The following is a 14,722-nucleotide window of genomic DNA, read 5'->3' on the forward strand; positions in this document are numbered from 1 at the left end:
CAGGTAATGAAAAACGGAGGAGGGATTCAGTATTATTTTATACAGTCTATGGGCTGAACAAGCTCCGAGCTCTGACTCCGTGACAGACCGGATATTGTTGTTACGTAACAAAATCACGGAAGTCTGAAACTGCTCGTTTCACACACATTTACAGAAAGGTGGAGAAATCAGAACAGGGGCAGAATGGATTTTTTTTAATTCTCGGGGGGTTCGTAGACATGCCAGGGACACATATTTCAGGTAGAGAACCATTAAAAAGTCCATTTTGCATGATATGTCACCTTTAAGATAATGAGTTTTGCCCAAATAAGAACATGACTGACTTGACTCCCGGTCAAGAACACATAGCTGTTGGCTAAGAGGCTCAAACTCCGCCCCTTTACGTCACACTCTGCCTGGTTGAGTTCCACGTTTCCAATATGGCCGCCGCCGTCGATTGGCTTCAAAACAGAGTTCAAGAACAGATGGGTGGCTTCACGGATACTACTTCCATATTTAATACAGTCTATGGTTGGTAATCATAAATAAATACAAACAATACACAAGGAATGTCTACAACAAACAATACATTAAAAAGATAGAAAAGAACATGCTGTGGTTCAATGAGGGGACGACATTGTTTCCTAATATGGAATGAGTTAGTCATGATTGATCATTAAAGGAAGTGACTCTCAAAGTTTGACCTGGAGAAAGAGGAACAGAAAGGCAGCTCCAACATACAAAGGGTCTCTCTAAATCAAAAAGGAAAATGCACACCTTTCAAAAGTGCTGCAGAGATCTGCTCCCCGTAGATCAGTGAGACGTTCACTGACCTCACTCAGCCATTAACCTAAACCTGCATCCTGATAGAGCTCATTTACTTATATCACCTTTTACTCGTTTACTACAAAGACACTCTGGAGTCAGTCAGGTCTAAGTTTTCACTATGTGAGTCTATATGGGACGCCGTTTGTAAAGTTGTGCACACTGAAAGTAACAGCAACATTTCTCCACATTTAGCTCCAAAATTTCATAGCAATGTAGAGTGAATTTTTAAAAGTCACTTTTTTTAAATCACATTTAAAGAATATTTGTGATCTTCTTCACATTTAATTTTGTTGTGAAAAATATATTAAGTTAAAAATTTGTTAAATCCAAATGCTATATATAAATCTAAATGTTAAATATGAATATAAATGTTAAACGATAAATATAAATGTTAAAACTAAATCTAAATATTAAATATAAATACAAATAAAAATATTAATGTTAAATATAAATGTTAAATCTTAGATATAAATGTTAAATGTTACTCTGCGATCCTAAATATTTAGCTGATATGGAAATTCACACTGCCGCATATCGGCTAAATATTTAGGATCGCCGAGTAACATTTAACATTTATATTTAACATTTAACATTTTGATTTATATTTAACATTTCTATTTCTATTTAGCATTTGGTTTTAACAATGATTTTAACTTAATATATTTTTCACAAGAAAATTAAATGTGAAGAAGATCACAAATATTCCACTAAATGTGATGAAAAAAGTGACTTTTAAAAATTCACTCTACATTGTTATGACGTTTTGGAGCTAAATGTGGAGTGAAGGAGTCGGCATCTTTTAAAAATGGAACATGTCGCTGGCATTCGAACCATGACGGCCTTTAAATAGGACTCAGATGTGAGGAGGATATGCTTGTTATGATAGAACGCTTGTCTTTATAAATTCAATAAAGGAGAAAATGAATGGTTGGAGATTTTCACCACATTTAGGGCGTTACATTGAGCAATATGAAATGTGATACATGCACAAACAGTTTGTTTTCCAAGAGTCTCTTCACCACAGTGGAAAACTACCAGACCAACGCTTCCAAATCCTCTGACTTACTCTGCATTATCTCCAAAGATGCTTTGTTGGCCCGCAGTATTAGGAGGGGCAGGATCTCCTCACCCCAGCACTCCTTACATTCAGAAACCAGTGAACTGAAGAAGACAAAGCTCCCTGTCTAAGGACACGGAGAGCACTGAGAGCTGCTCAGCATCACAAAAAGATTGAGAACACAAGAGCCAAGTTCAATATCTGAAACAGAGAACTTTTACTCGCTGCTGCTTTGTGTCGAGAAACTGATTTGTTTCACATTTTCTTCAAGGCCAAGTTTCTGATGTAGCTTACATCGACTCTATTGTGTGAACCACTCTAGGTAATTGAACTTCAATTCAACTTCAAAGTATGGGTTTATGTTTTTAGAGACACCCTCATTTGCATTCTCGCTGAGAGTTAAGGGAGACGGTTTCTTCCTTTCTCTTATTGTCAATCTGTTGAGGCTGCTTTTATGCATTCCTTTGTCAACGACAGGAGGCCTTAACTGAACAGATTTCAATGTGATATGCGAATGGAGGGTTTATACTAAAATTAACTGATCATAGATTTTGAGATGTGTTAAGAAAAACATCTCATTTCTTAGAGTGTAAAGCCATACTTTTCCTATCAGCTGGATCAAGATGAAACACATTAGTTTCAGTTCTTTGAGCCTTCCTGCCAGTGACAAGAAACACATTTTGAACCGTATTACTCGTTCCCATCTCTCCCTTCTGGCCATATTGCGAAACATGCCCATAATAAAAAGGATTCAAGCATAGTTAACAATGGGCGTCTGGTCCTTTTCATAATGGCAAAATACCCTCTCATTTGATATCTTGTCAAAATGTTGGCCAGCTGAAGATTTGGATCAGAGCTCTACTTAATGCATGAAAGTAGAAACACTACATCATTCTGTCAGTGAGATTTCAAATATGATTAACTCTGCTTCAATGTGCACGCAACACAGGTTATTTCATGCGTTGGATCTCAGAAATTTCCCCTTGGAATGCCTTCATTTAAATCTGCACGAAAGAAAAATGTAGAGGATATATGTAAGAAGGCTTTGAACATTAAACTCCACCTTTAAGTTGTTACCTCAACCATGGAAAGTCAAATCCTGAGAGTACTTTTAGTCTCTGCTGGTCCATGAACGTCAGCTCTGGTTAAGCTGGATGTTATACAGAACACACAGTGGGTCTCATTCACCAACATCTTCTTAAGATTTGTCTTAAATTTACTCTTTAGAAGGTTTCTTAGAAAGGTCCATGTTGGATTCTTGAACAGTTCTTAAAGAGCAGAATTGTTCTCACATGTTCTTAAATTAAAGAATGCCATGTCCTCGTTAGTTTGAAGCTCATGCTCGTTATTCCTAATTGGCATAGAGATACGCCCCTTAAATGCCCTTATATGGGCATGACACTGCAGTGCCACACACAGGCTGTTTTTGAAATCGCCAACTATACTAGTAGTACGTTCTGATTTGGCCAAAATTCAGTATGTAGTATGCAAACAAGAGCAAAATCTGCAGTATGTCAAAACTACCTGGATGTCGTACTGATTTGGGAAAATTTCTCAGTGTGCAGCGGACCAGTCTACTCTGCGTACTGTTTCCCACAATGCACAGCGCTAACATTACGCTTCTTCTTCTTTTTTGTATGTGAAAGGGGGCACTCAGTTTTTAGGTGCTGTGAAAATTATTAAATTCCAAATAAACCACTTCTTAACTTTTTAAATCATAAGTGATGCTAAAGAAGCAGTTTCTCTATCAGACTGGTCGTTTACTTCCACTTTCCAGTGACACCTGGCCCAGCATACTGCAGAACAGATCCAACAGAACAGTCATACTACCTTTATTTGACCTAAAACGTAGAAAGTGGTGCTTGAAGTGAAACACAAACAAGCTGATTTAAAAAGATATTTGTATTTTATAGCCTCAGCAGTGAATATAAACAAATATATTTGCTGATATCGCTGCTTTAAAGATCGCCTTTAACAGAAACACAGCACTGTAACCAGACAAGGATGCACAGATGAAGTGAAATAAAAAGTTTGATCTCGATTCTGAAGGTAAAATAACCTGAGACAGACTTTTCCCAACTTTTTGACCCATAATTGATAGGATTGGACGGTGACTTTATTCTAAAAACTGTAAAATGATTGACATGTGACAGCTTAGTCATTAAATACCAGTTTGTAAAGGTGAATTATTGTTGGTGAGAATAAGTTTGCCTTTCACCATATATTATTTAAACCGTATTATTACATTATTGTCTTATGTCATCTTGTCCATCAGGTTAATATTTCATATTTCTAGGTCCATGTATCTGAACAGTAGAGCTAATTCTGATCTGATACTTTTAAAATCCTTACCTGATTGTTTATTACATATTCATAATTTAACATGTTTTAGTTTAAAAGAAACATTGCATGATTAAAATACAAGTTGATTAAATCTTGTATTTATAAAAGTCTTAGCTATATAAAAGGTGCTTAATGAAGGAAAACAGTATACCTAACAGTTTTACTCTGACATGCCAGCACTCAAATGTGCGTAAGCGTGCTCTTGAGTGTTCTTGGATTGTGTTCTTTGCTACAAACAAATCCCATATAAGAAAACTTTGGTGAATGTCAGAATCTTCTTAAAACCTCCATAAGTGGGTCTTAAGAACAGATTTGTTTCTTAAGAAGGATAAATGAATAAAGCCCACTGATCTGATGCAGTAGAGACAGAGTCATGTCCTTTCAGTTTGACAGTCATGAGTTGATTGGCTCACATTAGTCTTGGCACAATCTGATTGGCTGAACTTAAAGAAATAGAAAGCCCTCAGATGCAGAAAAAGAGAGAACTGACTAACTAGAAAAGTCTTCTTTATGTCGCCCATGCAGAATCTAACTACAGGCACGGCTTGATTTCTGAAGATCCTTATGACCCACCTTTCATAACACAACAAGCAATGAATGGCATATCTATGGTTGACATTTGTGATACGTGAAGTTGCAACTTGTGACTTTGTACAAAAAGTGCAGAAACAAAGTCTTCCATCAGATATTTAATGTTCTAGTAAATTCAGGAAAGTATGTGCTCCATATTCCCGCTGTGACCTTCGTGCTTCTTATCTGTGTTCACATAAAGACTCAAACACAGCAAAGGTCTAGATATATATTCTGTATGCTCTTTGAAATAATGCTTACTAATATAATAAAACCTCTCTGCTGGTTTGATGTGTGCACAGAATGGGATCCCGTTCAGAGACAACATACATGGCTTGGTTGGTTGGTCTCTTCTTCTGTCCTTCATTAAGAAATGTTGACAGCCAATCAGAGACCCATTTAGCCGGTTCATCTATTATAGAAGTTCTCATCGTGCAAGAACAGCAGCTGCTTTCAAGCTCAGTCTTGGAGACTCGTGAGGACATTTGAGTCTTATTAAAAATCCACTGAAGATCTCATATTAAATACATTCATCACTCACACCAAAGAAACAGGACGTGCTGTTTTGTGTCGAGGGATTGCCAAAGTAGTCCCTTTGATTTGTTTCTGTTTCTTGTTTTGCTTTCTAGGGGACAACATAGGATGGGCGGACCTGTTCGGTCAAACGCTACAGAACTCCAATCCCGTGGAGCAGTACTACCTAAACGAGTGCTGTAAGTGTGTTTTCGTGCAGATATGAGTAGTTGCTTAAAAGAGTGAAAGTTTATTCTTTTTACATGTTCACACATCTGTCCCATGAGGACTGTTTTGTCATATCAATCCAAGTAATGTAACAGAACTCAAGTTATAGCTCTGAAAAATCAGTCTATGTTAAAAAAAACGAAAGGATGGTTTAAAAAATATGATTCTGAATGATCACTTCTCACAGGCAATTCATTTTTTACAGCATCATATACAGGATGTTACTAAGAAGCCAGCCTTATTTCAATAATCTCAAATGCACAGTCAGAATCGCTTGAGGCAGAGTGATTTACGGTGTGTCTGACTGTGTTTTGCTTGAGGCGCAGGGTGCATAGAGGTAAGATTGAGTCCCTTTAATATTCAAAGGTGGGATTTGAAACTCAACTCAGCTAGTTTTTATTCATAGGTCACCTGTTATACATTCAAGCAGGCAGCACAAAGTGCTTCACAAAAGAATAGAGAGACAGGAAATAACAGGTAAAATGATACAAGGCTAAAACAAGATAGAGGAAAGTAATATGAAATACTTCAAAATAAAACTTAAATAAAATCAGATAAATATCAGAAAATAAGATAAAATAGCATACAATAAAATAAGACAGAATTAATTAAAAAATAAAAATGATGCTAAAACTATGGGAAAAATGTTACAATGCAGACCAGGGCTAGAAAGAAATGACTTCCAAGTTGCAGACTGGCTTGTTACTATTTAACAACATATATCAGCCTCTCTGTATTTAAATAGGCCAGCACATTTAAGTTAACTCAATCCACTGTGCCCCTGAACACGCCAGAAACACACAGGAAGATGAAGCCTCAATAGTGATCTGGAGGATCAGATGTGTGGATCTCAAATTGTGACTATTTGAATGTTGAAAAGTAAATTCTTAACCTCAATAATTGTTTGAATATGTGTGTGTCTGTCTGTCTGTCTGTCTGTCTGTCTGTCTGTCTGTCTGTCTGTCTGTCTGTCTGTCTGTCTGTCTGTCTGTCTGTCTGTCTGTCTGTCTGTAGTATTACAGGAGTATCCAGAGAGTTGTGACTGCATACACACGCGCGTCAACTGTATGGAGGTCAACCTGTGGGATGTTCCTTTACTCTCTTCAAATGTCACTTGGCTGTAAGTGTCCCCTAATAACAGTAATGATTGTGCTTGTGTGTGCTTGTGTGTGCTTGTGTGTGTGTGTGTGTGTGTGTGTGTGTGTGTGTGTGTGTGTGTGTGTGTGTGTGTGTGTGTGTGTGTGTGCGTGTGCGTGTGCGTGTGCGTGCTTCTGTCTGTGACCACCAATTTGAGTTCAAAGTGAAGAGTCTTCACAGTCTCCATTTAATCCAGGAGCTATTTCTGACCCGCCGGGGTTTCAGCTCTGACACCTCCTGTATTTGTTGTTGTTGTTTTTAGTTCTTGAAGATGCGTTTATCAAAAGGTAGTCATTGTTTAGTTATCTATTCCTAAAAAGCAGATAAGTTGAACACTAATTAGTTCAAATTATGATGAATGAGGTAACTGGAATTGGTTAAACATTGTTTTTTTCTACTCTGAGCTTTTTTAATTATCATCCTTCTATCTGACCTTTCTTCGACCTCTCCCGCTCAGGCCATCTTCTTACTTTCGTCTGGCCTGAGCCTCACATTAAACATCCTGAAGTCTTTTTTCTTATGTCTGATGAAATTATTTTCTGTGAATGTAGCATTACTGTTTGCTACTGCTGTTTGTGAGTGACAGCCTGTCCCTGCTGATAGAGTTGGGATTAACCCAAGCTGCTGCCTCCACCACAACCTCAAAGTAAAACTACAGAGGCAAACATTTATATAGCGCTTCTTTGGAAATTCATCCTTTATTCTGAAAAATGCAGTTTCAACTTTTGAGCAATTTAGTTTTTAGTCCCCATTTGGCTTCAAACTTGGGGTTTTACATTTTTCGAAATAAACTTTCATATTGGTTTTCTTGTCTTATATTTTCAGACTATGGGGAAACTAGAGTAGTTTGTTTATTCCAGCAGTAACCAGTTTGATACCTTGTTTACTTTATCAATCAATCACAACAAATGTTATCCCAAGACTCTTTCCAAACAGAGCAGGTCTAGACCGTACTATTCCATTATTAACGAAGACCCAACATCAAGACAGGATAAGATCCAGTCCCATCTTACAGACAGGACATACTGTATTAAAATAACATTCATTGTAAAACTAACAGAGCTGTTACAAGGTTTAATTCTCTATTTATCCTGGAAGCTGCTGAATTATTGCTGATGTTTCATAACCTATGACAATTCATTTTACTCACTGACAACACAAGTCCTCATAAAAAATACAGAGCATATAAATGAACAACAGGAAGCTGAAGATGAAGTTAAAAGCCTTCATCTTGAGGAGCTACTCATAATAATAATAATGCTGGTAATAAAATATGAGTATTATTATTGCTGCTAAAGCTCACAACTAAGTTTAGATATTCTGTGCAAAGGATCTTAGATGTCCATCATCATCTTTTTTCAATCTCAGAATGTCAAGCTGAGTCCAGGGTATTTCAGATCAAATCAATCAATCGTTATTTGTATAGCACCAAATCACAACAAATGTTATCTAAAGACTCTTTCCAAACAGAGCAGGTCTAGACCGTACTCTATGTTAAATTATTAACAAAGACCCAACATCAAGACAGGATAAGATCCAGTCCCATCTTATAGACAGGACTCAGTCTGATCTTATCTTAATCCACCATGAGCAGAGCACTTTGCAGCATTTAGCAAGTTAAAGTGGCAAGGGCAAACTTCCTTTAACAGGCAGAAACCTCCAGCAGGACCAGACTCATGTTCTGATGAGACCGAGTTGGGGTTGGAAAGAGGGCTAGAGAGAGAGAGATGAAAAGAGAGAGAGATGATAGTGGTGAGACGGATAGTAGTAGTTGTAGCAGCTGGAGTCTGGAACGTCCACTGCAGGATTTAGCAAGTTACAGCAGCAAGGACAAACTTCCTTTAACAGGCAGAAACCTCCAGCAGGACCAGACTGATGTTAGACAAACATCTCCTGAGACCGTGTTGGGGTTGTAGAGAGGGATAGAGGAGATGAAGAGAGAGAGAGATGATAGTGGCGAGACAGATAGTAGTAGTTGTTGCAGCTGGAGTCTGGCACGTCCGTAGAAACATCATGAACTCAGTGTTGCTGTTAAATGCTTTGATTGTGTTTTTACTGCGTAGACAAATCATGCTCATTCTTCTTTCTGATAGAAGAAGTTCTTTAACAAAGTGAAGTGAAATAAAAGACAATTGATTATTTGGCGTTATGTTGAAAAACATAATTAACTCTGATATTGTTTTCTCCAAATAATCATCAGACTTTATCTCCACTCCCTCGTACGGTCACCACAATGGATGGATAGATGTGTGATTGTTCCATTGAAATGAGCTTTTGAGCCTGTCCCAGAGAGCTTTTTAAAAGAGCTGCAATTTCAGTAATTATAGGCTTGTTAGTTTCTTAATTTAACTGAGAAACATTTATACCATGGTCACTCGGCCTGAATCAATGAAGGCGTATTGTTTCTGCTGAATGACTGATATAAACTGGTGTTACAGGGGGCAGCTGTCTATAAAACACAGCTGTTTATTTCCTCTCAACATTTTGTGTTTATGAGCTAACACTGCGGGTGTTTCAGAGCTTCGATGGTACGTTTTGTGCTTTGGAGATAAATGTACTCACTTTAATGTGACAGTTAGATTTGCGTGTTGTCAGTACAAGATTACGCTCACAATGTAAGGCCTGTGAGGCTGAGTAAGAACTTTGCAGCCAGGGCTTTGCAGCCAATCCTGCTGCAAATACTCCAGAAGAAAACCCTGATCTAAAAAAAACAACAAGGGATTCAAATGAAATGAAATGAGCACCATCTTTGTGTCTGATACGTAGTCTTCATAAAACATCTGTTCTCCTAAATCACTGGAAGCTAAAGTCACAACTGTGTCCTGTGACTTTAAGTTGTAGTGTAGTGTTCAACCTCTGGAGGCCATTCAGTGGTTGATCTGCTGTATTTTTGATTGATAAGGTAAAGTTGTTCATTATTTTAAAAAGTTAATGAAAAGAAGAGCTGCTTATTATTCTCTCTAGATCCTCATAAATAAACCACAGTTTACTAAAGTCAAATTCCTTGTGTGTCCAAGCATACTTGGCGAATAAAGCTGATTCTGATAAATGTTTAAAGCCTCTGGGAATGTGACTTGGAATATTTAAAATTCATATAGAATATCAACATGGTGACAGTCACAGCACAACATGGAGCAGCACAGAGACAAAGCCTATATGTTTGAGACTTCTGACTCCAGAATTTGGATCCTAAAATCTCCAGCATCTGAAAATGAATTAAATCAAATGGTCTCTGAAGGCTCAGTCACAAAATACAAGTATAGTTTATCACTTTTATTACAATGTAGTCTCCACGATCTGAGCATGAGGAACATGTGATGCCCGGAGCAACCGAGGCTGAAGTGCAGGGAGGGTGCCAGACTGAGCTGTTTGGCTAAACTCTAAGGTGTTAGGGGAAAGTTAGTGAACCAGTCCTGGGGAAATGAGCGAAAACTATAACTGCGGCCCAATCCCGGACGAGCCCTGAAAGGTTCATTTGGGGCGGCAGTAGCTCAGCCCATAGGGACTTGGCTTGGGAACCGAAGGGTCGCCGGTTCGAGTCCCAGCATGGACGAAGTTTGGCAAGTGGACTGGTGGCTGGAGAGGTGCTGGTTCACTTGCACTGCTGAAGTGCCCTTGAGCAAGGCACTGAACCCCAAACTGCTCAGGGTGCGCTGGTTGATGGCAGTATCCTCACTCTGACATCTCTCCCTAAGCATGTTCACTGCATGTGTGTGCATTGTATGTATATACCAAAAAAACTGTATGTGTAGCATGTCCAAAAATAGCATGAGTTTCCCCCCTGGGGATCAATAAAGTACCTTTCTTCTTCTTCAATATTTTTAGATATTTAATAGTATGTACATGTGACTATAAATATCATAGTTAGAAAATTGATGTTGATTTGGGTTACAAGAGGCTTTAAGACTGGACTGGGTCAAAGGTCTGGATAAAAACATTAAGATCCACAATAGTGAACAACAATAATGATAATAAAAAACACCAACAACCGATAACGTTGGCCTTGAGTCCTTTTTGTCTGATGACCCTTTTAAGACGAGGCTTAATGGCTTTTGTATTCCTTGCTTGAACTCAGTCAGACTTTTAAAACAGTCTGTTTGAATATCTCCTTTTATTAAAAACACATCATGAGCACATTACTCCTCACCACATGATTTAAGGGCTCATTAACTCCTCTTTAAAACTTGATGTTTAGCCCAGCTCTGTTTTGTCTCTCTTCCTGATGTTTCCCCTCCATTGTTCAGCAGTTTAGCTCATTACAGCTACTGTCATGTCCCCGTTTTCTTCAAAGGAATGGAATTAAGAGTGAAATTAGAAAATTCTCACCTAAAGCTTTGCTTATCTGACGGGTAAGAAAAACTGAATTTGTCCTCCCTGCATGTCGACTCAGAATAATCCACTATTCAAATTGGAACTCTGAGGTGGAGACGTGTGGCTAATCTCAAACCTCTACCTGGAGTTACAGTCGGTGATTACATAACCAAATTTCTTTGAAACATTGCAACAAATTTCCACCACATCTGTAATAGTTTCCAATCAGAAGCTTGTATCCTCACCTCAGTAAAGCTCATCTGCTCCTGCTATCATTTCTACTTGATTTAAAACTCTGAGCTTTAAATATTTCAATGAGGAGAACCTGAGAATATATTAATCCTCTGTTAGCTATTTGTATTTTGAAAAAAATCTGATACAAGCTTATAACTATATTTTTAAAGAGGAGTTTATGTATTTGCAGTTTTAACTCTCTGGTGATGAAAGAGGAGATAATTGCTCCTGCATTTGTTGTTTGAAGCCCTCTCTCTGTTTGTAAGCTGTGATTTAGACACCATTATCAGTGCTGTGTTGTTCATCTAATGCAGTATGGCGTTTGTGTGTGGGTATGTGAGTATAATGGCTGTATTAAATTCAGTGTTGGGCAAGTTACCTCTAAAATGTAATACATTATATATTAGTAGCTACTGTCATTTGAAAGTAATTAGTTACAATATGACTGTCTCTGAATTGTAATGTGTTACACTATGTCGTGTCTTAACAGCCCGTGATGTGCAGATGTAGAATGAACCTCGTGACACTGGCCAGCTTGGATACTAATTCGATTTATTACAATCAAACAGCATCAGCATCAGTAACAAGCATCGCGACTGCTTGGAGGACGACCGGGCCATATGAAGTCGCCTCTCCTCTGTCTCCACGTTCTGGCTTAAATACTATGAAGGTGTACTCAAATTAGAATGAGGGTGTCTTTCAAACATACACATATATGGACTCTTCAACACAAGTTTCAAGTTAGCTGCTATTTGACTCCATTTATGAACGCCTTGTTCTAAGTATTGACAGAGACGTCAGCTGTCACTGTCATTCATAAATTTGCCTCTAAAATGCTACAATATACTTTATTGCAGCTCAGCTCTCTTTCTCTTCTCTGCGCGGCTGCATCTCTCTCTGTCAACTTGGTGTTAGCTTGGCACCGGTCCAGGTGTTTCTTCAAGTTGCTGGTGCTGTTTTTAGGATGTGGAGAAAGTTCCCTCGGTGTCGCACTCACACACAGATTGCACTTGACAATAATGTTCTTGGCCTTTTCTCGGAGGAACTGAGAATAATACGAGTATGTCCATCTCGCAAATGTTGAATCTGTCTCTGTCATCTTTAGGGGTGAGTATTGCCAAGAAACTCACGATACGATACGCATCACGATACTTGGGTCACGATACGATGATATCATGATATATCACAATATTCTACACAGTTAACTAAGAATAAAATAGAGATGGTGTAAATGTAAATCACATAATATTACTCAAAATTAAAAGGACAAATTAAGTCACAACTATTTGATTGAAAACAACTTTTCCACTTTATTGTTTTTGAAATACTGAAGTTGTATTTTAGTTCCAACTCGGCTAAAATGTGAATTTTTACTATTACAAAAATATCGATATCATATTGGAGGTCAAAGTTTCTTCTTCTTCTTCTTCTTCTTCTTCTTCTTCTTCTTCTTCTTCTTCTTCTTCTTCTTCTTCTTCTTCTTCTTCTTCTTCTTCTTCTTCTTCTTCTTCTTCTTCTTCTTCTTCTTCTTCTTCTTCTTCTTCTTCTTCTTCTTCTTCTTCTTCTTCTTCTTCTTCTTCTTCTTCTTCTTCTTCTTCTTCTTCTTCTTCTTCTTCATTTACGGCGCGAATTCCAGCAACAGGAAATATTCTTATTTGCTATATTTTTCTCTGTCTGCGGAATATCGCAGTGTTGTTGAATTCTTAAAAAGCAACACATCTCAGGTTAAAATGTGTTGTAACGCAGGTTACTGAGATTTGTAATGGGTATAATATTACCCATATATAATATAATATTACTGCCTCACAGCAAAAAGTAATACATTACTGTAATTACTTCCCAACACTGATTATATTTAGTTAAATGAGCATGTAACAGCTTTGTTCTGATTATTCTTCTGAGAGGTTCAAATAAGGATTGTTTTTCTTGAACCTCAGTTTAGGGTCTAAGCCTCCAGCACCTCTCCTCTTTGTTCCAGACAGCCTCGTGTGTATGGGTTGTATTTTCGTGCTAAGCTGTTTTCTGTTCACGTCCTTGCAGTCCACTTTCAGATAAGTGGACCCCGGACCTTTTAGAGTTTTAAAGTGTAAGCTCTTTCATCTCTGACAGATGGTTCGGGCAATCTGAGCCCAGGAATTCTTTAAAAGCCTTGTCAGAATAAGAAGCAGTAGTTAAGATATCGGTGTGTCCATGCTTAATGCACAATGCCTCAGACATTTAGTTCTTTTCTCCATTTGTCTCAGATTGCATCTGCCCTCCAGTCGTCTTTTTATGGAAAACGCCTGCTGTGTTTGTCTAACCGGCATTTTGTGTCCTCTGTTGCAGGTCGCTGAGGAGCAATGAGATCCGAGAGTTGTCTGATTTTGTTTTCTCTGAATACTCGGCCCTGGAGAGGCTGTGAGTATTTCTGTGATGCTTTCTCTTCACAAGCTTCTCTCTTATTATTCATGTGTTTCTGTTGTCAATGTAGAACTGTTGATACAACCTCGGAGTGTGTTTGACTAGATTTTACTAAAACTGACAGAAAACATCCGTCACAGTGAAATGAATGAAAGACTGAGCGAAAAGCAGAAAATAAAGAAATTCTGGAATAAAAATGAAGGCTTAAATATTTATACTGGGGAGATAAGACAGTGAGAAGAAATTAATCAGTCCTAATTTACTTTTTGCTTTAATTCATTTTTTATCTTTTTCAAAATTTTAGTGAATTACTTTTATTATTGCACTTCATTTATTATTATTTTATTATATTCAATTATTTTTTAATTCTATGTAACTGTTTCATTTATTTGTCTAACAGGAAATAATTAAATGAAATTAATTGCATTTATAATTAAGTCAACTTAATTATCAATTAACAAGACGATAACGATATGAGATCGTTAGAGGCGGACAGCCAGACAATCAAAATAAATATTTTTTGTGTTCATGGCCTTTTTATTTGAATCAAGAGAATCAAATATAGGCACAGTGGTCACATGAAGAATGTTTTCTTGTGTTTTTTTAACAGGGACATGCTAGATTATTTAACTTATGATATTACACAAGCTTGGTACAACCCCGATATCAGTATCTGATCGACTACAAGAATTACTTTAAAGAGAGAAAATGTTTTGGCAAAAATCAAAGACTGAAATGTTTTGAGTTTTCGTCGACTAAAACTAGACTAAAACTATAAAGAACTGAGAGGACTAAAATGTGACTAAAGCTAACAGTTAGTTTCATCTTTCATCAAACAGCGCATACATTTCAAAATCCTCCTTCTCACCCACAAAGCCCTCCATAACCAGGCCCCCTCTTACCTCACCGACCTGCTCCATCACCACACCCCCTCCTGTAACCTCCGATCCTCCAACGCCCACCTCCTCTCCCTACCACCTGACACCAAGCACCGAACCTTGGGGGACAGAGCTTTCTCTGTCGCCGCCCCCACCCTCTGGAACGCCTTACCACTTAACATTCGAAACTGCCCCAACCGGTCCACCTTCAAATCACTCACAAAACCCACTTGTTTAGAATTGC

At 37.9% G+C, this 14,722-nt stretch overlaps 1 protein-coding gene across 1 annotated transcript in view; it reads left to right on the forward strand.

Moving 5' to 3' along the window:
• Positions 1-14,722, forward strand: part of rxfp2a (relaxin family peptide receptor 2a) — a 71,838-nt gene that overhangs the window by 15,378 nt on the left and 41,738 nt on the right. Inside the window, exons 3-5 of the mRNA XM_034682929.1 lie at positions 5,407-5,490; positions 6,533-6,638; positions 13,526-13,597. Coding sequence (XP_034538820.1) covers positions 5,407-5,490; positions 6,533-6,638; positions 13,526-13,597 — 262 coding nt within the window. The remainder of the gene's footprint in view (positions 1-5,406; positions 5,491-6,532; positions 6,639-13,525; positions 13,598-14,722) is intronic.

The sequence above is a fragment of the Notolabrus celidotus genome, chromosome 5 (genome assembly GCF_009762535.1).
Source record: "Notolabrus celidotus isolate fNotCel1 chromosome 5, fNotCel1.pri, whole genome shotgun sequence".
In the NCBI taxonomy this organism is placed as follows: Eukaryota; Metazoa; Chordata; class Actinopteri; order Labriformes; family Labridae; genus Notolabrus; species Notolabrus celidotus.